The sequence below is a fragment of the Centroberyx gerrardi genome, chromosome 5 (assembly GCF_048128805.1).
Source record: "Centroberyx gerrardi isolate f3 chromosome 5, fCenGer3.hap1.cur.20231027, whole genome shotgun sequence".
Taxonomy (NCBI): Eukaryota; Metazoa; Chordata; class Actinopteri; order Beryciformes; family Berycidae; genus Centroberyx; species Centroberyx gerrardi.
Genome location: NC_136001.1, coordinates 21,926,386 through 21,951,517, shown reverse-complemented (window position 1 = coordinate 21,951,517; position 25,132 = coordinate 21,926,386). Strand labels below are relative to the sequence as shown.

The 25,132-nt window shown below is 40.4% G+C and overlaps 1 protein-coding gene across 1 annotated transcript; it reads right to left on the bottom strand.

The window, feature by feature from the left end:
- Positions 1–228: 228 nt before the first annotated feature.
- On the bottom strand, positions 229–23,506 carry LOC139927346 (LIM domain and actin-binding protein 1-like). Its single transcript, XM_071919456.2, has 10 exons — positions 23,422–23,506; positions 19,098–19,240; positions 17,654–17,699; positions 13,515–13,958; positions 5,563–5,620; positions 5,269–5,366; positions 4,896–4,974; positions 3,720–3,751; positions 3,483–3,616; positions 229–3,289 (listed from the first exon to the last, which is right to left on the bottom strand). Exons 2-10 carry the CDS (start codon positions 19,217–19,219, stop codon positions 2,200–2,202), a joined length of 2,103 nt encoding a protein of 700 aa, XP_071775557.2. The 5' UTR covers positions 19,220–19,240; positions 23,422–23,506; the 3' UTR covers positions 229–2,199.
- Between the last annotated feature and the right edge of the window lie 1,626 nt (positions 23,507–25,132).

The window sequence follows — 25,132 nt, the reverse complement described above, 5'->3', positions numbered from 1 at the left end:
CCTATCTAATGTGTTTGTTAGCATGAATGACACTTATAACAAGACGTTAACTGAGAAAGATATTGTTCAGAATATTGCCTGCAAGTGAAGAAATCTGACGGTGTGAATTTACAAATAGTCTAATACTTTGGTCGGATATGAAACAAAGTAGGCCTAATGACACAAACCAGGAAGCTGGCAGTTATATCGGCTACATCTGATTCATTAGTCAGTGAATTCAAACAAGAGTGCAGATGAATCATAATATTTATTTATTGCAACCATTTTCCCTGTTTAGTTTACCTCAATAACACAATGCAACTTTTTTGGTCCTCACCAAAGATATATAAAACATGAGGATACAATAAGTCTAATACAGTAGAGCCTTGTTTATCTGAGCCCCATAAGTAGTGAAGAAGAAATGCGTAAACACATTCTGTTGACTGTGCAAATGTTGAAATTCTTTTTTGATACATAAATTCATTTCAACTACAGCTTAGACTGTAAAGAGCAATTTGAGCACATGGGCTTGCATGTATCATATTGTGTAAATAGTTTACACATATTTCAATATATTTCAGTCTATGAAGACTTGAATAATTCCAACAATATCAACTCAAAAGGTGTTCAAATTAACAAGGTACTACTGTAGTGCGTGCATACATATATCCTGTTGCACATATTAAAAAAAATCATTACAAAATACTTTATATACAATACAAATCCAGACAGCCCAAAGAGGCAATACATATTGAGATTTTACACTGAAAGTATAGCCATCAGTAGAAACACTCTCCCTTGTTGTGGCAATGGTGGTCTATAACGAGGGACATTTCATGGTATATTAGACTATTTTATGGTCAACCTTTGATCAGGGCGTTTTATTCAATTTGGTTCAGATGAATACACATATGCCAAAAAAAAAATCAAATGATTGTAATACCTCACTAGTGAGTCTGGAGTTCTGTGTCCCACAGGAGGAGATACGAAGGGCACTTTACATAGTGTCACCCCAAATACTAAGATCATCCCAGTGCAATTTGCCCTTACAGCTGCATGGTACTGTGTATTTTTACAAAACCAGGGTGCTTTTTGCAGGTTAGCGTTGTTATGGTTTACTGAATAGTTTGTATATACAGCACGTTTAGTAAAAGACTTCCAGTTAATTGTACTATATTGTGTATATTCAGGTTCTGGGTGAAAGGCGAAGGCTGAATAAAGAGTTGCTATCCTGCTTAGAGCAGTAAACAACATACTGCCATGCTCCACAGTACCACTATAAGAGCTGGTACAGAGAACTTTGCCTGAGGAAGGAGATTTCAAGTAATTCTAATACCTCCGATAGAGGCACAGTGGAGAAGTACTGACTCCCATGAGAGGAGATACGAAGGCTGCTGGACAAAGGAGAACAATGACAACATTGGTGGTAGAGATGACTTCATCCCTGAGCCAGGACAAGGCCTCTGCAACGTTAGCTTAGACATCCGCTGAAACCTTATCCAGAACATACTCGTTTGGCTGTTTGTGATTCACTTTGTCACTTATTTTACTTATTTAAACTGAGACAATACTCAAAAATATTAACTACAAAAATGCACAGACATTTTATTTTCCAACTAGCTGCATCGTAACATAATAACATCGTCTTAGAATTATTTGTGCAGCCCACTGTATGATGGCAAATGGGATACATTCTGTTAATTAATTAAGCTAACGTCTAATTATTCCCAGTCTAGGTGGAAGGGCAAAAATCCACATAACGATTGTTTTACTGTATGCAAGTTCTGGACTGCCTGTTATGCAAGATCATTTTTAAGTGCCACTTAAAATATGATGCTCCTCTAAATAATGAGCCCCTGATGATGCACATAAAAAATTAAAAAATGAGGCCCAGTGATGCATTGATTCAAACCTAGAGGCCCACAACACAATGTAATCATATGTCATATAAAAGCTGTATCAGATGCTTTTACAGTCTGTAATTCCAAATTTAAAAAAAAAATCATAAAAATAGTAAAAATTAAAGGCAATAGTAGCAATATATATATGCACACACACTATGATGTATTTCTGCAATTCCCCTGTAATGCTATAAAATCCGGGAATCTAAATTTGGAACTTATGTACCTATAAAGAGACAAAATATGATGCATAAGACGTTGTATGGATGAGCGTTGTATGGTGGAAGGAGTGACAATAAGACAATGACATTTTGCTGATTCAGTCATCATCCTCCTCATAATAGCGGTTCCTCTTGATCATCTCTTCTGCGGTCAGCTCCTCAGCATCACTTCCTTCCTTCTCCTCCTCCCAGAAGCCAACATCCTGGGAGGTGCGATTATTTTTTGGCTGCAAAGGTGGAGAGGGGGACGTGGAGATATCTGGGGAGATGCTTCTCAGAGAGCCCTCTTCCGCCGCCAGCTTCTCTGCTGCTGCATTTCCTCTCTGTACTCGTTCATCTCTTTGTTCCCACTGCTCAGGGAGAGTCTCCACATCCTCCTCTGAGATGGTCTCACTTGCTCTTGATGCATCTCCACTTGTCAGGACTTCTGTCTTCTGCTCTTTCCGTTCCTGCTGTTTCACCTGCTGGAGCTCTGGTTTATTTTCCCTGGGTATTTCCTCTGCTGAGCGTGTTTCCTCCAAGGATCCCCTCCTTTCCAGCAGGGCTTTGAGAGGGCGGCGAGGCTCCCGGGGTCCTGGAGCGGTGGCGGGGCCGGGCCTAGCTGCGACCGTGAAGGGCCGACTGCGCTCCTTTAGAGAAGAGCTCCTCCTCAGGCTCTTCAGTTCAGTCCGCTCCAGGCTCTGGGTGGATGACGGTAGATCTTCCTCTGGAGGCCACTTGGCCCTCCAGGGTCGACTTGAAGCAGCTCCCTCCGCGGCTGGACTGGAGCGTTGCCCCCCTGCCCCGGAGAGACCGTCACCAGCCGGAGGGGGCCAGGCGACTCTCAGCCTGCGGGTCTCAGCTGGCCTCTCTGTAGAGTGAAACTTCTCACTAGAGCTACTGTGTGTCTGGCCATGTGTCTCCAGCAAAGCAGTCAGGTCTGTAACCTTGGCCTGTGGAGACGTTTCCACAGGTGGGGTGGATTGTTGAGCTGAGATACTCTCAGCTGGACGTGTTACCGCTGCTGGTTCCTCTCGTTCCTTCGGCTTCACCGCTTCCTCCTCTTCATCTCCTTCAGCTCGGGGGGTCCACAGCTCCTTGTGAGGCCGGTGACCAAAGCCCTCATCATAGTTGCCTTTGGCCTTAAACAGCTGGTTGAAATGGGGCTTGCAGTAGACATTACCATGCAGAGAGGCATAGTTCCCGAGACTAAAAAGCAGAGGGTAGCAAAGCGATATTTCACTGAAGCAGTGGAACATTGTAGTTTTTTCTTGAACAGTTAGCCACCAATGATTATTATGACAACAGGCATATACAGGCACTGCTTAAATCAATATAGGAAAAATATGTAATGCAAACTGGCTATATATTGTTCAGTAATGTGTGGTGATGAGAGACCAACCTGAGCTTTGTGTTGCAGTGAGCACAGCGGAAGCAGGGTTTGTGGTAGATATGCTGATCGGCCACCAGTCTCTCCAGTGGGTACACCGTCTTCAGACAAGCAACGCAAGTCTCCCTCACCGGCAGGCAGAACTTCTAAATGCACATACAGTCACATATATCCATACGTAAACAAGGGTCGAAATTGGATTGCCATTCATAGTTCATTCATGTCACACACTTGTGAGGACTGACTCACCCTGGATGCCTTGGGTGGGTCGCTGCTCTCCCCTGAAACAGACCAAAAACACAAAACTTCAGTCTCTATTGTGGCTCAAAAGGCAATCAGAGGCGTTGAGAATGGCAATCAAACCAAAATGGATTTCACTCAAAGGAACTACAGCCTCCCATGTACATGCCAGTGCATTTGGTACAGATTAGTATGTCAGTCTTTGTGCCATTTCACATTTAAAGTAGTAATAGTATGATGCTGAAAATTAAAACATTACAGTCTAAAAACTTATGGAGCTCACTGTATGTGACTGATAGCCAGTAATAGCCACTAACTGAAATCTTTCAGAGGTATATGGTCAGTCCAATGTCAGTCAAGGCCAATGTCAGTTTTGACAACTGGCAGGTTCTTTATGTTGAACTATGTTACTGTATCAAAAACATTTTAAGTTTGAATTGAAATCACAGCACACAGTAACTTCTGTATGAAATGGAACCACAATAAATTCTTGTTTATTTCTTCTGGTGTTAAGTCAAGCTATGTGAGAGCACTAGGTGCTGTAAATAATCCTACAATAGCCTACAGCGTAAAGATGTTAGCCTGTAGCCTACCTACTCATGTGCTTCTCTTCTTTATTTCACTTCTTCCTTTTGAATGACTTTCTTAACTAGCTGTATACATGCACATCATTTTAATACACGGGAATAGCCAGGCTAAAAACATGGTAGTCCTTATGAAAGCATTAATATGATACCATGGCATTGTTTTTTGATAAAGAAATGCAATTTGCTGGACATAGGCTTATTAAATAAGATATGCAGCCCTTCACAGCATCCTTGACCTGGCATCCCTGCTAATGAGGCAGGCTGGAGTTTTGAAGTTTTAATTGAAAATGATAGGCAACTTTATTCAAAAGTGACAAATGACAGAGCTATCTCAATATGTCTAATTTGAGTTACAGACGTTGAGAAGTTGCATGCATTTGCAGCACTATTTATTGCTTCAGAGGCAGAAAAGAAAGTGGGGAAATGTGACGGGGCGAGGTGGTACGCAGTACAGTGTGGGATGAGCTAAAAAGTGTGAGTTTGTAATTAGATTCCTAGGCCTATCCTCATTTTTCATAGCGATAATAGTAATATGAGTCAGATGTATCTGGGAATATGTCCTTGAAGTATATTCCAGTCCCTGAGTCCTGAGACTCACCATTGTGCTCAGGTACAGATATGTGTTTCTCAGGTACAGGTGCAGATATTTTTTGACTAGGCATATCTGGGGCCAGACCCTGGAGGAAAGAAAGAAAGAAAGAAAGAAAGAAAGAAAGAAAGAAAGAAAGAAAGAAAGAAAGAAAGAAAGAACAGTAACATCAGTTATAATGTTAACTCACTATTTAGAACCATCGTCATAATTAATTTTTCTATCTAATACAATACTACAAAACTGTTCAATAAAATATCTAGATGTATTTTCACCTGCACTGTATGAATCTATCAAAATTCATGCAAACATTTCTCACTGTGTTCTTTTCCAATCACTGCCTAAATATGAATGAAAAGCTCCTGAGTTGGCATGAACTCACAGAGTGTGTGGGCGCTTGTTTGGAAATAGCAGCCTGGTACTTGGCCATCTTCTCCCTCAGGGACATGGTCTCCAGGACCCTGTCAGACAAAGACAGGCCTGTAGGGCAGAAGGGAGATACACACACAACGCTTTAACTGTGGATCTGCTGCAGTACAGTCAGTCGGTGCTACCGTTACAGGGCAAAATAAGGTGACATTCTTGGTATTAACTGGCCCAGAGGGGGACTGAATCATTCACGGGAGACGGCATATTTATTGTTGCCTGGGGTATGTGTGTGTGCAATTGTCTTTACCCCCCTGCTGCTGGTCCATGTCCTCTGATGAAGTGCTGCGCAGTCCTGTCCTGCTAACCTAGATGATAAGAGAGAGAGATTGACAGGATCAGTGGGTCAGTTTACACAACAATATGCACCAACCCAGTTTCCCTCAACTTTTCTAACTTTTGTCTTTTCTAACTTTTGTCTATGGCATAAATCAACCACATTTGTTTATGCCAAAACATCATTAGTCACTGCTGACCACTTCCACAAATCCCCTTTCCCCCTCTCAAGACGCCCACCTAAACCTCAACAGCCGAGTCATGCTTACTAAACATGAGATCTTTTACTACACTCTCACAAAACAGAGACCCTTTACATGAAAGTACACATTCTGTTTTGTGTAAGTATTTGCTAAATTTGATTTAATTTGATGTAAAGTACCACCATGATATATTAAACATAACCAGACCAAGGTCATTAAGCTCATTACTGTATGAATTAGTAAATATAATAATATAAGTATGTCACCATACTATATGTTTTCACATAACACATGGGCAGTATTAATATGAATCTTAAAGCATTAAGGAGTTGTAGTAGTTTCAAGAAAATATATTTTTCCTCATTAAAATGAAAATGTATGCAGCAAGGTGCTCCAAAATTGATTCTAATGTAACATTTAGATTGCAGTATGCATGACTGTATAATTTATTATTTTTCTTTCGGCTGAGCAGAGGAATCATTCCAGTGTGGTGTGGGAGTATTGTCAGAGGGGCCAGTCAGTAAAACCCGACATGCAATTTGATTTTCTTTGCACAATGTATTTATATTGTTCAATAATGTTACTATAATTAATAATAACAACAATACATTAAATTAAGGCCCAATGTATCCCAGTTTCCCCCTGCCTTAGAAAGCTGCCAATCCACCTAATACAATTTCAGTATGGGTTTTAGTTTTAGTGTCACGTGAAGGTCCACATGCTGTTTCAGCTTTCCGGCTTTTCCACCGGGGTGGGAACACTGAATCCTTGCAATTTTTTGGATTAAAATGGTCACATCACAAGCTATTGGATACCAGCACAAAATATTAGCTATTGGCATCTTTAATCCTAAAATATCTGTATCTACATCAAAAAACCATATCGGTTTTAGGTAGCTCAACTTTATCAAGAAGACTGAATGAATCAAGTAAAAAACTTTAACAGTGGCAACAAAAAGTAAATACAACTAGATGAGAAAGACAGTACAAGCCATCTGTGATTTCCTTCCATTTAGAGTAGAATTTCCTGTAATGCGCTGAGGCATCAAGGTCACACCTGCTGCTGCTGCCATGTCCTGTCATGACAATTTCACTCTGTGGTTTCATGACAACATCACTCTGTGATTTCTTTTAAATTATTTTAGGCGCATTTCAGCTTTATAAGACATCATGAAGTGGAGACTGACAGGAAAGATTTGACAAAGAAAGGGGAAGACATACACAAAAAGCCATGAATCACACTTGGACCCATAACATGACAAGCTGATGACCTTGCATTCTTTGGACCCACTTAAAGGCATACTGGGTAGGATTTTGCTGCTTGTGGCTTGTAAACACAACTTTCAAAGTTGACTCCTCCTCCCTGCGGTTGCCAGAATGGTAAAAAACATTAAAGAAGTACAGCGAGGCAAAACACCAAGCAGACAAGGCTCGTTCCAAAACAAGATTGAATCTGGGGTTGCCTTTCACCCATTGGAGAGTATTAAAGGAGAGAATGGGGATGAAGAGTGACGCTGAGTTGGCCTGTTTTCTGTTGGAAAGGTAGTTGCCAGTTAGCTTAGCTATCAGCTTTTCTACTACAACGAAGCTACACTAACTGTAGCTAGCTGCCAGCTCACGATACACAACAGCTCTGACCGGTTGCTCTGCTTTAGAGTTTGGGACTACTACCCTAGCCAACGTGGCTTTTAGATATAAAATGATTTAGCAGTGGTTTTGGTTGCAGCTGGACACACCTACTACCAAAAGGTTGACGCCCAGAAATGTCCCGAGCAGCAGGTAAGCATATTGAAAAATTAAGATGTACCAAAGTGAAATGTATTTTATTCACTGGACAACCAACCAGCTCTGGAAGAGGCTGCAATAGCTAACAAACACCATGAAAGCCTGCAAAATCCCTGAAATTAACAAGAAGTATGCAAACTAGAGGGTGATGCCTTTTTAGACAGCCTCACAATCCTGTTCATCCCTCCTTTCTCGGGGGAAGGGTGCCCCACTATCTAAGGTATGCAGTGGTGGTGTGCCTGTACAAGAACAACAGTAAGGAGTCAGATTCCCAAACTACCATTAAATAACTTTAACATTTCCAATGTCCAGAGTTCTTCTTGACAGACTGACACCCACAATTTTAAATAAATCCTTCTGGAAAAATATGCCTGCAAACTGGTCCTATATGCTCCCTGTCCCAATCTGCAACATGGTTCCATATGCTCAGTATTCTCGCATCCCCCCTCCCCCCTGAGCAAGATATCAGCTCCTAAGACATAAGGACTTCATGTTCACTGTTGATACAGTGGTCAGTAGATTGGATTTTATGAGCAAGGCAAAAGAGAAACAGAGATTAGATTGCTAGTTGACATTTTGACACCAAAATTATATTAATGAAAAAAAAGACAAAAAAAAAAGACAAAAAAACATTAGGCTATTATAAATTAGGCTACATTTCATTCTCAACGGGATGTTGCCAGGCAACAAAATAAACAGAAAGTTAACCTATAGCTAGAATTTTGTTGTTCAAGTGGCAGGTAATCACCGTCAAAAGGAAAGACCCTTTGTGTGTCATACTCATGTAAGCCAGGGAATTGCTGTCCAGCAAATCAGAATAAAATTTGACAAAGGACCAGGGGATTTAGAGCACAAAGGCATTTACTCTAGTATGTGCTGAATTTTGTGCAGTGGCTCATAATTTGATGACTGCTTTGGGGAGTAATCTATGCTGGTAAAGGAAACGGATAACTGCTAAGGCTGAAACAGCTGGTCTCCCCCCCCCCCCCCCCTCCACACTGTCTTCACCACTATCAAATTGTTTGTCCCCATAAGACCCCACCATCCCCCTTGAAATTTGTGTACACATCAACTACTGCATATGCTGCCTTCATTGATCACACTAAGGCCCTACAGTGTCTTAGGATGGTCTTTGGAAAGTACTTTCCCTCCAAACTCCTGACTGCACTTCAGCAAAGTTCTGCACTGAGGACAAACCAGGTCAAATGCAATGGAAGCCCTTCAGACATCTCTCCCTCCCAGGGAGTCAAGACTGTTGGAACAAGCCCACATCTTTTTACTTGGTGGAATGCTAATCATCGCCCAGCTTGCCCATCCCTGCCCTTGTTCATACAAGTATGATTAAGATTGCAACATCTACAACTTAAGAGTTGACAAGAATAAATGGTGCGCCACAAGTAAAGAAGCAGCTCTGAGGGCAGAGTACACCAGAAGTGAAGCCACAGAGGAAAAATGGAAGCAGAGAAACAGTGATGTCCCTTTCCAGACGTCCATTTAAGGCCTGGTAATACGTTGAGTTCCAGTGCACCAATCAGGAGGACCGAAACCACTCTATTGCTTTTTGATTGCAAAGAATGAGCTATGTGTATGTGCGTATGTATGCGTGTGTGTTTGTGTGTGTGCGTCAGCAACACTAATGAGTAAACCAGACAGTGTGGCTTAGCAGTAATCCCAGACACACATGAGTGGAGAAGAGATCTGGCCAATTAAAACGGCCTGCTCCTTCAGGCTGCTTCACTGGAACCGTGGGGTCCTGTTGCGCTTATATCCACCTCAGCCTCTGCATGTAAATCCAGTACAAAAAACAACAACTAGATTATAGCACACTCAAGACTGTGGCCTTCTGTAGGGGCAGGCCATGGGTAAATTGGTCTGCTAGTATTCATTGAATAGTCAACCTACTGACAGAATAAGCAAACTGTTAATGTACACCGCGGTAGTTTTTTCACTTCTCTTTTCCACTCTGTGATTGAACGTTACATCCTGGTGGTGATGTAATGGCATTAGTCATACAAGTACGTTTAAACGATTGCAACATCTACAACTTAAGACACCATGGCAGAAGTGACAGAGAGTGCTTACAGCCGAGGAAAATAACAGGAAAACACTGTAGAATACTGAGCACCTGTAGAGTGTAATTTAATGTTAAAATTGTATGTTTATTTTTTTATGAAGATGAAGTGTAGATTGTATAACGGTGGTGTGAGAGCAGCTGCACATTTAGTATGCAAGGCTGTCAAAAACCTAAAATAGAAAACACAAGGGAGATTGTTGCAAAATTCAGAACTCACACCTGAAAAAGTTAAATAGCTAATGAAAAGTAACAGAAAGAGAGAGGAATTGCTCCTCACAGGAGGGTCTTTGAAGAACGAAACAGAGGAATGCAGGAACATTCCTGACCTAGGGCTATTAGGGAAGGTAGAGAGTGGGGTTGAGTTAAAGTTGTTTTGGGCTGAGAGAGAGATATATATGGGTAGTGGGGAGACAAGGCAGAAGCCTGGTAGAAACAGGACTAGCCTACTTCAGGAAATATAAAGGACAGAGGACATCAGAAAGAATACGTTTGAGAAGAAACTGAGTAAGGGACATGGAAATGCTCACATGGAAATGAATGCATGATTATGCATAGTGCAATGCAGTGAATAGCACTTGCACACTAGGACAAATAGTGGCCTTTCACATGGAGTGGTCCATTTACAACAAAATCAAACTTTTGAGTATTTCCATATGTCTGTTTTATATATGCTCAAGGAAGAATCTGCCTTTGGCCAGCCAGTTCTTGCCGCACGGTATGAATTGGCTACTGGTGACAAAATGTACTTATTGTAAGTCGCTTTGGACAGAAGCGTCTGCTAAATGACATAATGGTCAAGATTTCCTCCAAATTGTGCAATGGTCACATTCAGAGTCAAGAAAATAAATGCAAGTTAACTGTGGTGACATCCTGAGGCTGTTAAGGCTACTACAAAGTATGCTACACAAAGTTAGCCATATGGGGAAAAACGCCCTTCGTTTTTCTCAAGAGGGTTTCAGAAACTGTAAGAATGTTCAAACATCAGTACAGTAAATCCCACCATCCACAGTGTGGTCACAGTTAATGCCTGAGAGACATGGCCAATAGATGCACAGCTGTCAAAAAAGAAGAGGCCATGCATTTTCTTACAAAAAATTTGGCTCAGTGCAGCATGTAGCCAGACAGCTTAACCTTTTCAGGCAATGGCGGTCTCAAGCTTTGTAGGGAAGTATGACCACAAAATTGATTTGAATACTTATTTGACAATGCCATTATTAGAGACAATGCACCCAATATCTGGATTCTAGCAGCTTTGGTAGTGCTTAATAGTAACTGATGGAATCCAAGACGGGAAAGAGCAGGAGTCCTCATGTGAGATGTGGATCATGTCCTGCTGCCTGCTGAAGTGTTCATTACATTGGGTGTCAGGAGCCGCAGCAGAAGAGGTTGCCAGAGGTTGTTCTTTTAACAGTGAATCTGCCTGTCTGCACTTGGCATGCAGTACCTCAGACTCAAAACTCAATGAAATTGCCTTTTAATGCTTTCTATTTATATGATCAGAGAAAATAACATTAAGGAGAGCTAAAACTTCAGCATTGTGCTTTCCCTTGAGAAACTTAACTCAAACCATCCTTAGATAGAGTGTCCTGATGAAGTAATTAGCGTTGTGTTGCTCAAGTGGAAGTGACACTTAAATACATATATGCATGCAGTCCAATTAATTATTCAATCAATATGAAAAATACATGATCAAAAAGTCACTGTCAAAGAGAAATCAACGTACCAGCTTCCCCCACTCAGTACGGATTAATACCAGGAATACACAATCCACAGCATAAACATAACACTTAGGAAAAATAAGTATCAAGAAAAATATAATAGAAGAATAGAAGAATAGAAAATATAGCTAAATGTCTCTGCACATATATCTCACAAATTTTTATCATTTCAAAATACAGATCCTCTACACAGAAAATGGAAATGAAGGGAGGCTAAATATTCCCTTGTACAGGCAGAAGATATTAGCCTTATGAAACTAAACAACTGCACATACAATTGGCCAATAGAACATGCAGTCAGCTGCAGCAGGCAAATCTGCCCAAACAGCCTGGGCTCTCCTTAAAGTTAGGAGTAGAGCCACTAATTAATAGCCACCCTCCGCATTTTCAAATACATATGAGCCCGACAACAAAGTAGAAGGACTGGAATGAGTGCAGCGCATATCAATACACCAACAAGAAAAAAACTTAAAATATGTATTCAAAAAAATGCATATTTATTTCACGAATACAAGTTCAGACAATTTCAGAGAAAACACCCTAATAATAATTCTTCATTCAGACCTTTTGGGTGTTCAGTTTGTAAAGTATGTATCCAAAACGCCTCTCTCTGCAAAAGTGTCTTATCTCTATCACCCCCTCTTTTCAAAGGTCTGACTTCTTCTATACCTTGGAACCTCAAGGAAGACACGTCATGGCCTGCTGAGTTAAAGTGTCTCGCTACTGAGGACTTCTCATCCCTATTCCTAATGCAACTTTTATGTTCAGATATCCGGGTTTTTAGTTCTCTTTTAGTTTTACCAACATAGCACATCCCACATGGGCATTTCAAAAGGTAAACCACACGCTTCGTCTTACGAGAAATCCTACTCTTAATAAAAAACTTTTTGCCAGAGTGTGGATGTAAAAAAGACTCTCCTATTTCTGAAGACGAAGCGTGTGGTTTACCTTTTGAAATGCCCATGTGGGATGTGCTATGTTGGTAAAACTAAAAGAGAACTAAAAACCCGGATATCTGAACATAAAAGTTGCATTAGGAATAGGGATGAGAAGTCCTCAGTAGCGAGACACTTTAACTCAGCAGGCCATGACGTTGTTCCTTGAGGTTCCAAGGTATAGAAGAAGTCAGACCTTTGAAAAGAGGGGGTGATAGAGATAAGACACTTTTGCAGAGAGAGGCGTTTTGGATACATACTTTACAAACTGAACACCCAAAAGGTCTGAATGAAGAATTATTATTAGGGTGTTTTCTCTGAAATTGTCTGAACTTGTATTCGTGAAATAGATATGCATTTTTTTGAATACATATTTTAAGTTTTTTCTTGTTGGTGTATTGATATGTGCTGCACTCATTCCAGTCCTAGGCTCATATGTATTTGGAAATAATTAGTGGCTCTACTCCTAACTTTAAGGAGAGCCCAGGCTGTTTGGGCAGATTTGCCTGCTGCAGCTGACTGCATGTTCTATTGGCCAATTGTATGTGCAGTTGTTTAGTTTCATAAGGCTAATATCTTCTGCCTGTACAAGGGAATATTTAGCCTCCCTTCATTTCCATTTTCTGTGTAGAGAATCTGTATTTTGAAATGATAAAAAATTGTGAGATATATGTGCAGAGACATTTAGCTGTATTTTCTATTCTTCTATTCTTATATTATATTTTTCTTGATACTTATTTTTCCTAAGTGTTATGTTTATGCTGTGGATTGTGTATTCCTGGTATTAATCCGTACTGAGTGGGGGAAGCTGGTATGTTGATTTCTCTTTGACAGTGACTTTTTGATCATGTATTTTTCATATTGATTGAATAATTAATTGGACTGTATGCATATATGTATTTAAGTGTCACTTCCGCTTTGAGCAACACAACGCTGATGATGGCTTATTGCTGAAATGCATCCGTCGTTTGTGCTCTATAGCTGCCCATTTAATTAAAAGACAAAAGGACATTATGAGTGCTGGCTTTTCTTTCTTCATTTATTAATCTTTGGCCGTGCACCTAAGGAGGATCTTTTGATCGACTTGTGCTCGCACTTGGCGGAGTTTGGACACTGATGAAATAATCACACACACACACACACACACACACACACATACGCTAAAGCATGATGATGATAATAAATTATGGGGGGGGGGGGGTACATGTTTACCTTGACCGTGGTTTCCTCTCCCTTCTCAAACCTCATCTTCAGGTTGTTGAGTGGCACACTGGGTTTCTCAAAAGAGGCACAGGGGCTGGATGGAACTGGCTCTTCAAGCTTTTTGGGCCCTTCACTATACGTCAGCTCATCCCTCTCCATCCCTCTCTTCTGGTCTCCCTCGGCTGCTCTTGAAGCTGCTGAGGGGTGCTGGAAGCAGCCGGCTGTACCTCGACCTCCCGGGGGCGTCAGCGGTCCAGGGGACTTCGATGGAGGGCAGTGCTCGCTGACAGGAGCAGGTTTGGGCAGGGCAGGAGGTGTGAAGCGGGAGCTGGGTTGGCTAGGAAGTAGGAGGGAGGAGGGCTTGTCCTGAGGAAGGTGCCCCGCCTGCTCCCAACGCTTCTTCAGAACACTCAGGTTGCCGGTGCGCAGGGCGGGTGCCGCACTCTCAAATGACTGTGAGGAAGAGAAGAGATTAAAAGCAATTAAGCAGTGATCATCCCAAAGCAAAACAATATTATCACCACCTGGCATGATAAAATAAGTTGAGAGTACATTCTAAATCATATAGGGAAATGTTTGTCCATTTGGCAACCGTTCATATGCAGTACTAAATACACGCCTTAAGCTTCAAATGCTGTACAATGGAATATAGGAACTGCTGGAAAAATCTTAACGCTTGGCTACACTGACAGATTAGGTGAACAGCTGTTCAAAGAAGTTGGTCCAGGAAACAGAAGCTTTGCTGTGGCTGCTCAAGCCAAGGATTGGTTCAAGATGGAGACAGGAGGGCTGAGCATGGAGGCAGCTTTTTCAGCTGCATTCCATTCCATACGACAACTTCACCTTTCCCAAAAACACCGGGGAGGGCTGTGTTCGCCACTCAATCACCCATGAAAACAAAAGATGTTGAGCAGCTGACAGCACAACAGAACAACAGGAGGCACATTGCTGCTGTTTGACGTACAGAACTTTCCTCAATGAGAAAAAGGAATGAGAAGTTGAAGGAACCATGACTTATGAAGAAGGTCTAGACATGAGAACAAATGACCCTGAGATTAGCAAACTAATCAACTAATAAATCTTGTTCAAGTGCTTTTTTCAGGCTTCGTGCTACAAGACAGAGTTTTAGGTCGGCATGAAACATTTAACCACTACTATGTCGCAAATATGCTGTCAACAACCAAAATTCCTCAACAAAGAAAAAAATGACTTTTCAACATTTAGCATCCAACATTAGAGACGACTCTTCCTGACTTTTCTACTTCACACAATAATCAATCATTTGAAAACACACAATTAGCAACTCAAAGAAATAACTACCTTAGCAGACTACGTCTACAATTACAAGTAAGTTATACTAAGAAAGAAAGAAAGAAAGAAAGAAAGCAAGAAAGAAAGAAAGAAAAAGATTGACAGCAGAATAGAATAAAAGAATAGAGTAACGGGAAGAGGGAGAGAAAACCCAAAGTGGACAGAAAACAGATGCACAATCACTGTCTTTGTGAGGCAAGCCCAGGGTAAAGGGAGAGAACTGGACAATGAAAAGATTGTTCCCTGTTTCTTAAGCAAAAAGGAGAAACCTCTGTGAATGCGAAGGAGTGGCGAGACGAGGTATAACCAGAACTAGAAAGTGAGCGTCCTCTGGCCGGTCCTTCTCTATGGGTCAGTGTGCTGAGAGAAAGTGAGAGATAGAGCTCTCCCAGATGTTAGCGGCTAGACAAACTCTGCTTGTAGGAACTAGCCCAACCCCTTTACCACCAGGAAAGCGAGAGAGAGAGAGAGAGAGAGAGACAGAGAGACAGAGAGAGAGAGAGAATACCCAGGAAACCAGAGCAGGAAATGATACATTCAGGGAAAAGTTAACTATTTGTTCACTATGTCGGCTTTGTGTCATGTCCCACTTACAACTGATTTCTGATCATAATAATAGTAATAATAATAAACGTTACTTATATAGCACATATTTAACAGACTTTAACAGACTTTACAAAGATCCTCACATAAAAAAAACAAAATAGCACAACATATGGAATAACAATGAATAAAACGAGACCAGAAGAAAGGAACAGATGTAGGAACAAAAATAGGAACAAACAAATGAATAAAAGACAGACTAAAATAAATCACATGAAACCAAGTCTATAGAAATGAGTCTTGAGAAGAAATTTAAAAGGTTTACAATATAGCTAGGGACCAAACAATGGTCTGATATGGTTTCTCCGTTTAGCACCAGTTAAAATCTGGCATCTGTATTCTGTACTGGACAAGAGATTGACTTTTGATACATTATATTAGGCTACAGGAGATGCTATAAAAGCATGAATGTCCTTCTCCAAGTCGGCCCAGGATAAAAATGCCTTGATTTTAGATATATTCCTCAGTTGAAAGAAACAGAACTGTACTAGCTTCTAAACCTCAAAAAGTCAGATCGCTGTGCCAAAACCACCCCTTGGTTTCTGGACACTGATTTAATGTGGGAAAATAGACACCTAGTTTGTTCTGGCTCATACTTCTGGAGTTGGAAGGACCAAATACAATTACTTCAGATTCCATATCCTTGAGTTCTAAGAAGTTGTGAGACCAGCACCATAATATTGTGGGGGCAAACGTTGAGAGTGTTAAGGCTGCGTGGATCAATGGGTTTTAACGGGAGATAATGCTGGGAAATTAAACATTGTGTTTACAGATTATATGGCCGAGGGGGAGCATGTACCGTGAGGACCCAGAATGTGATTTGATGTGACAGTCCACAGAAAAATGAAGAAATTTGAATATGTAAATTTTGATGGTAACTAGCTGTGTAATAAATAGGTGAAATAGGCTTATTGTAGCACATATTTAATTCTGCACAAAGTATAAACACAGCATCCTTACAGTTTCTTTGATGCAAAGCCATTATATTTGATTGACATTTTATTTAATCATCATTTAGTCAGCTTATTTAATCACCCCCCAACACACACACACACACACACTAACACAGACAGACAGATGGTCCGTTATGCTACAAACTAGGCTCAGACAGATACATCGGGACACAAGTGTTATCTGCCAATATTTAACTAGTTTCCTTCATCCCCCTAATATTGGCATCATCTGAGCTCCACATTATTGGTGATTATGATAAATCCATGATGAATCATATTAATCGTGATGTAAGGTATAGAAAAAATGAACTTTGTTGCTTAGCTTTACAGAAATTAGCCTTCAAAGCATCTTTTAACTATTGTTCTTTAAACACTAAATCTGAGTGAACAATGCAAGAAATGCAAGTAATTTTCACATAAAGTCAAACTACTGGAGTAAATGGAACCAGCACGCTGAACACCACACCATGAAACAAAGACTGTGAAAAAGCTAACATATTTTTAAGCAGCTAGCTCACACACATTTGGTAAACACATAAACTATCACATAAAATGTCCCATAATGTCACATAAAATATATCCACAGCGGTATTACCTTAAACTTCTGCATGATATTAGCTGATCACTTATTAATTTATTCTTAATCCAGGATTGTTTATTAGTCTTTCAGACTGACAAAGCCAGCTAACTTACAGTTGGAACTGTAGAGAGCATTGCCAGAGGATTACACTGAAGTAGGATTATGGGTTTGATGGCCTGCCTATCGCAACAAGTGGCCAATAAGAGGTCAGCCAGGACAAGACATTTGCACCGGACTCTGTGTTGGCATGGTGTGCGTGTGTGTGTGTGTGTGAGTGTGTGTGTGTGCGCGTGTGTGTGTGCTCAACGTACAGTGGTTACGCAAAAAATGTGCTTCAGCAGCAGTGAAGGACCTCTACTGAGCTAATCCACTCAGGCATACGTATATTACTTTAGTCAGCATTATTCAGTTCAGTAAGAAGCCCAGCGAAAGACATTTCAGCAATAAGCACCTCCACTCCACGTAGACATAACATAATGTGCAATTAATTTCTATGGTGTGCCTTATGTGATGTAGCATCCTATTTCACCATAGCAGAGCCTGTTATCAGAGTGGTATAAAGTTGCCCCCAGATGAATACAGGAACAGTAAATTATTTTTTATTACCACTATATTTAGATTTGGGTAAAGTAAAAACCTGCGTGTCTGGGAGACAAAATGTCTCTGGTGGTCTGTTTGAAAAGCTTAGCAGAAATACTTACTCCTTTTCTTCTCTCTGCATTTGACTCCTCAGCAGCTCTCTGGTACCTGAGAGAGACAGAGGGAGATGGGAACAACACTGACCTCTGCTGATTCAAGACAGTGTCAAAGAGAAGCGTAAAGGCTTTCATCACATTTCCTCTTTTAAAAACCTTGTATGGTGTTCAAGCATTGCATACTGTTAAACATTCACTACTGTCTATTTTACCACCGTAGTCAGAGAACTGCTGGCCCACTTGTCCAAATCAGCATATATGATTTGTGAATAGGTTTGATGCTCATCACACTGGTATGAGCAAAAAAAACAACTAACAAACCTAGCTTTTGCAGACATCAATTTTAAGAGTTTTATAAGGATGAGATGGAAATGAGTATCAGTAAATCATAGGGCTGTTATAGTTTTGGATTTTGGTAGTGTGGTTTTGGTAGGTTTAGTTTAGTTTTTATGTTTTACAAATGCTTCGTTGTAGTTTCAGTTCTAGTTTTAGTATTTTTTATTTTAGGGGCAGTATTTTTTTTAAAGTACAAGCTAATGATATAAGTTCAGAACAAGTATTCTGTACATGTTTGCAACAAGTATTGTGTAATACAAACAAGAAATCATAAATTCTTTTACAATTTTATTTACATTAATTTTTCAATACATCCTCATGCTGCACAAATTAATTGTATTAGCAGACTCACCAGCAATCTGAATTCAGACCATTTAGCTCAAAATAAATAAACAAACGAGGATACAAACAAATGATAAATAAACAAACAAGACTGCATTTTCTCCCAAGCATTTTCAGCATGACTTGTGCAAACAGCTATGGCAACGCTGGCACTTCCTCTGAGAACCAATGGGAGCCTAGCAAGTCGGCCTACAGGATAGAGCCATCTAGTGGTGTAGTTAGAGGTCAGTAAAAATAGACAAAAATTCTCTGCTCAAAATCTATATAAACAAAAAGACTAAAACTAAAAACATTTCAAAATTTTTATTTTATTTTACTTAGTTTTACAAATAGCAAAGATAGTTTTAGTTCAGTTTCAGTTTCATTTTTATTTTATTTCTGTTTACAACAATGTTTTTAACACCTAGTTTTCATCTTAGTTTCAGTTCATGATAATAACCTCAGTTATGATCATTATTATGAGCAATGTCATCAGGGATCCATAAAGATTCTATTGCTTTGTTAGTATAGCTTACTGTGCACATTTCTTCCAACATGGCTCAAAGTAATGGCAGAGCTGAGTACATTCTCAGCGCTGTTTGCATCTACAAAGAGCGGATGCCTTATTCTGTGGCCAAGGTGAGGACACAGTGTGCCAAAGTAGAGCTTAGTAGATACATAAGCATAACAGTGTTCTTTTCCATCCATTGATTTCATTCCCAAAACAAATGCACTCAATATAAAATGAACCATAGTCATTATGGAAACCATGTGATGTGTGGGCTTTACTCACTTGGAGAAGCGTTCTGCAATAGCATTACTCTTCCCTCTGCCACTGACCAGCGACAGCTCCTTAGCAGTGACACGTAAGGACTGTGACGCCCAAGACCGCCGACTGAACGGACCACTTTCCATCTCTGGCAACTGCTCGGTTACCTGAAACACAAACACACACACACACACACACACACACACACACACATACAAACAGTGTGTATTAGTACACTTATGATTACCCATTGTCTACCATCATTCCCTAACCGGGACCCTCACTACTAAACTTAAACCTTACCCTTAGCCATCACTTTATCCTAACATTTGACAAGTGGAACAGGTGTCTTTTATCAGTGTACAGACTCTTCAATAGTCAGTAAAACTCCTATTGCATTGTTAGTGAATCCATATAGACACAGGCTACCTTTATACAACCAAATATTGCAGTAGCGGATTAGTGGCAGAGTTCAGGTCGGTGCCAACATGGTTTGTGGATATAAAGGGACAACCTGCTCTCTGAGGTCACTGATCTGCAAGATAATCACCTGCTCAGGTCAGTTTCTCTCATAGACATCGCCCACCACACCCCCACTACATGGCATGTGTTTACAAATAAGCACATGCACATACACATATACATGTGCGCTCATACACATATGCATGTATGCAAACACACACACAGTGTCATTTATAAATTCAAGCCTGTAGATCAGGTCAGCATGTTTAAACTCGCACTCCAGTTTGTGCTGCTTGATTGCAAGATGGAAACACAAGATTTAAGCAGCTAAGCTGTTATTTTCTGAATCTGAGCATATCATCAATCTGACTCTGAGTAGTTAACTTGCAAAGGGCAACATTTACAGAGGACCAGAGAATGGCAGAGTGCCACAAACACTCGGTTAATACACACACACACAGTTGGTCTTTAATTGCACTCTGACAAACCCATACTTACATGAGCACCACAGACAGACGATAAGCCTCTGATAGTCTTGTCTGGAGGGACAGAACATTCTAAACAGCTCTTAAGGTATTCTGTCAGGCCATGAATCTCTCCTTTAGTGCATAGTGAGTCAGAAGAGACTGAAAATCTGCAAATTTCAGTTTGTAAATTTGCGCTGCTCAATCTTTTCGCTGTCGCTTATGATTGGAAAAATCTTATGTTATCTTATGTTATAACCGTGTGTTTCCATATAAATCACCACTGCTGTAGCAGCTGGTAGGTTTTATCAACAATGGTTTCTCTGATTATCTGGGCCTTTTCACTGAGGTGCACCTATGTAATAGGTCACTGAGACACAAAGAGACACTGGCAACAAATAGTCTAAGGACTTTGGACTGAACTGAATGTCAACCTAGCACTGGCTCTGTAATATTGAAAAAAAAACAAAAAAAAACTTAATACCTCTCACAAAGACTCAAATTCAGATACACATTGAAACGGCATTGCCCACTTGCCCACCAATTTAGATGAAAATGATATTCAACTTCTCCCCAAATCATTTAATTTGTTGACTTCCAATATCTATCAGGTGCTACCAGGTTCTCATTGTAAGGTATCACACTGATTTCTCATGACATTAATATTTATAGTCACAAGGAGGTTGTTGCACTTTGCAGCAATTTCATATTTATTTATTATTTTACTTATTCACCCAGACAGATCAATTATCAATTAATATTAATTTAGATTTACTGTCTGGCTAGCATGTAGGCCTCCTGATGGGCAGAAGGCCGAGATTCAAATAAAAGACAAATAAAACACCCAACATAGACGCAACATAGAGACGTGAAGGCCTGTCCAGTGCTCAAGCATTGTGGTTAGGTTTCTCAAGAGCCAGGGGCTGTTTGCTGTTGTTACAGGTTTTGTGGCCTGATTGGCAAGTTTACCTTGCTGTCACTCAGTGGCATGCTGTGCTGTGTAAAATTAAGAGGGAATGGGCAACAGAGCATTCAAAGACATTGTCGTTTGGTGGCCATGTGGAAAAGATGCAGTGATTCATTCCTTCTCTCTATACCCTTTAATCTTTTTACGGTCTTGGGAGGTTGGAGTCTATCCCAGCATCCACTGCGTAGAAGGCAGGGAAACAGCCTGAATAGGCTGCCAGTCCATCACAGGGTTAATACAGATAGACACATTCACACCTATGGATAATTTACAGTCTCCAATCCACCTGACTTGTGACTGTGGACTGTGGGAGGTAACCCACACAAACACGGGGAGAACAGGCAAAGCCCACAGAGAAAGGGCCGGGCCTGGAATCAAACCCGGGTCCTTCTTGCTGTGCGTGCACTATCCTGAAGAGAACGGGATAGGTTGAGGTTGAACTGTCATCTACAACTAATGAATTTCCAGCAGCAGGAAATGTTAATCATATAAATGAAGAACAGGGCGGGGCCAAGGAATGCTACAATGTGAAGGCAAACATGATGCCATTACTCCATGATGCCATTACTCTACACACCATCTATTCAACAGATTCTGACATTCTTTTGGGTGGCCTGGTTTGGAAACAAATTCTTAATAACATCATGTAGCAAACAATATCACTGGCACTCAGCAGACCACCGTGATATATCTATGACTGGTACTGCTCAAACTCCAAATAATTAAGCTGTACAAGCCACCCTTTGTATGTCAAATAAGTTCTCATACATCCCACATGCAAATATTTGCTCAATTCTAACAGATAATGTGGTGTGTTGTGTGTTTCTATAATTGTTTTAACTCAGCTATACTTCTTCAAAGGCCAGACATAAAAATGACTTTGAAGTTGCAGGTATGATTACTTGGCATTGAAAGAAAACCGCAGAAGATGTTTTGCCTCAAAGGCAGTAAACAGTTTCTTCTCTGAGAACAGGTGAATGTAATCTTTCGCAACTGGCCTTCGCAACATCTGTTCCCGCTGAGGATTCTTCACTTCCATTTTTTTTCCACTGTGTGCTATCAGTTATTATTTGGTGTCTTGGTTCTCAGGATTCAGAAGAGAATTGTTCATCATCTCAAACATTGCCAAAATTGTCCACGATCGGAGGAATAACTGGATTTAGGCTGGATTTCCTCTTTAAAGTGTTTTTTCACTTACATTTTAAAGCCCCAACTCAAGAATTATTTAGCTATTTCGTGTTAGGTATATTCACACAGATTCTTTAAGAGTTTGACTCATATGGAGATATGCTTTTTACAAGTTTCATAACCAACTGTAACACAAAATACAGAGTTACACAAAAGTTTATTTATCACATAGGCTACTTTAAGTAATTGTATCAATAGAGAAATCTGAAAGTGAAAAAATATTTTCAATCCAATGTATCCATGTAAACAAAGTCAAAAGCATGGTGACGAGGCGAGGCATACTGCAACTGGGGCTTCAAAACACATATCTGGATATGAGTTTTTGAACAGCCCACCTGTGACTTTGCCTCGCTTGATAATCTAGAACAATCACCAGCATTTAGCTTTTGTCCCCATCTCTTGTTATCAGTGGAAGGTGGATACTAAGTTTGCTTCAACAGCAAGCAGGCTGACCTTTAACCCTCACTTTTAGCCAAGTTCTCCTTAGCAACATGTAACCACAACAAACCCAGATATGACTAAGGAGAGGTCCACATTGTGCAACACATGATTGATGTAAGGTACATCTAAATTAAATACATTAATCACAAAATGTCTGTTTATTGGAAAATGATTAACTGAGTGTAAACAAGTAAAAAATCAGTACTGAGGCAATGCCAGAAACAGCCAGCGACATAGGACACATCTTGAGGACTCTGACATTGAGTCCTGCCCAACGGTGAGTAGCCTTCATGTTATTTGAAGAACAGTAGAGATAATTACCGGACTGTAGCAATTGTCAACACTTTGTGGTGGAAGGAACATCTTGATACAGAGCCAGATAAAGTTAGCATTAGTGGTGATCAACTGAATTTTGTGGCTTTTGACCTATACTATACCATTTCACTTATAGCTTTTTGCTTACAATTAATCTTTAACTTTGTTATACAACCATGTGTGACTTTAGTTCCATTTCGTTTCAAGAGTAGCAATTTCTAGCACATTAATAGTAACCACTGTGTTTGGGAAATTGCCCCTAATGTGATTACAAACTCAGCAGCTAGATAACAAAAGGAAAAGGCATAGATATCTTGACAAAGATGGGGAGTTCTTTGAGTGGCAGGAATGAGTATGCGCACATGCGGAAAGTGGAAATTCAATACCTCAACCTATACACTCATAGGCTCACCCGCCTTTTGAAAATGTCTAGTTTTTGCAGTTTGAAAAGCAGCACCTGCTAGAGAGTTATACATATGTTTTCATATCCTTGATTTTAGTTCTCTCTTACCTGTGCGAACTTCCGATGAGTCACTCCTTCTGTGAAACCTTGAGACACCTGACACTTTCAGCGAGTGTCTCACCGTCCACTGGAGTGTACGAGGTGGAGCGAGCAGAAAGGTGTCATGGGAGTGGAAGAGGCAGGTCATGTGATTTTCTGCACCAATGACCTTAGGTATTGCATTTCCCCTACCTGGTACATTGTGTGTGTGTGTGTGTGTGTGTGTGTGTGTGTGTGTGTGTGTGTGAGTGAGTTTGTGTGAGTCTGTGTGAGTGTGTGTGTGCATTTGCACGCATGAATGTCACCCAGCAAAATTCCTGAAAACAATAGGCAATAACTCCCGAGGCAATAATTTGTCAAATTGAAAAATAACTAAATAAATAAAATAACACCAACCCATTATGGAAAAGTGGTATTTTATACAACTTAATACCTTCATAAAGCTGATATGATAAGAGGACGTGGGAAGGTTTAGTAGGAAGATAGGTGAAGACAAAGCAGAGGAATGGGACAGAAAGGAAAGGAATGGAGAAACAGACATAGCGAGAAGCTCAGGTTTCTCTGCACAGTTTGTATGACGGAGCAGAACTGAAGTCCCCAGGGACTGGCAATGCAGTGATGTATGACAGAGTTTTGTTAAACACTGTTTTTGTCCACTTTATGTGAAATGCTTACTCATAGTACATTACAAAGTTGTATGAACTCTGATTCAGGCTTTTTTGTGCCCTTTAAGTCAAATAGTTACAATGTATTGTAGTGCTTTGGAGCTGAATGGTTGGGCCATGCGTCTTTGCTGCTCTCAACAGCACAAAACCAAAAGTATCTAAAGCAGAGTGAATGGGCAATGAATGTGAAAACTGTCTTGACGTGTTACCATTGCTACAACACTCTAGGCAACTGCCTGCAGAACAACAGAAAGTTTTAAATAAAAATAGCATATCAAATATATTTGATCTTACATAATTTGTTGTGATGGGTATAAAAAGAGGCTGTGGTTGTGCATTGTGCAGGCATTAGATGATTGTGTTAGCCTTGCCTTGAGGCCAGCAGGATGGCATAGTGAGGAGGGAGACCATCCTTTCAACTGGAGGACCCAGGTTCAAGCCGCTGTGTTGGCAAGCATCCACTCTGCTGAACTGTCCTTGAGCAAGACACCGTGTCCCTACCAGCTCCAGGGGCGCTGCTCTGAAACTGACCCTTCACTCTGACCTAGGACAAGCGAATAGAGAATTTCATTTGTCATTGCACTTTTGATATTTAAAAAACGTATGCTGTTTTGAGAACACTGTCTTTGCATTATATAGAATTACATAGATTGGGAACTGTTAGGCTGAAGTGACTCATAGACAACCATTCAAATTGATCAGCAAACAAAATTAATGGTTCAGCAAGCTCTATATTACACTACACACAAGCATTTAACTTAACATAAAGGGGACAAAACCACATGAACAGGAGTTCATTAATCTAACACACATATGTGCAAGAATTGAAATTAACTGAGAGTGGACAAAAACATACAGTGCCTTGTAAAGCTTCATAATGTACACAACAAGAGTTCCTATAGCTTTTTGGCAGGCAGTGCCTTACTGAGGTCACAAAATACCTGACCCCATAATGAACTATATGAAAACTTTTATGTCATGTTAATGTTTAGGGTTGGAATATTTCATTTCTCAGGACACAAATCAGGCTGCTCAATAACAAAGAAAACATATAT

Excerpts from the sequence above, each read along its gene's own strand:
- LOC139927346 (XM_071919456.2), bottom strand. The coding sequence starts at position 19,219 with ATGGAAAGTGGTCCGTTCAGTCGGCGGTCTTGGGCGTCACAGTCCTTA. Across the intron at positions 5,367-5,562 it reads CATGGACCAGCAGCAGGGGG|GCCTGTCTTTGTCTGACAGG; the intron begins GTAAAGACAATT and ends TCTGCCCTACAG. Across the intron at positions 4,975-5,268 it reads AACAAGCGCCCACACACTCT|GGTCTGGCCCCAGATATGCC; the intron begins GTGAGTTCATGC and ends TCTTTCCTCCAG.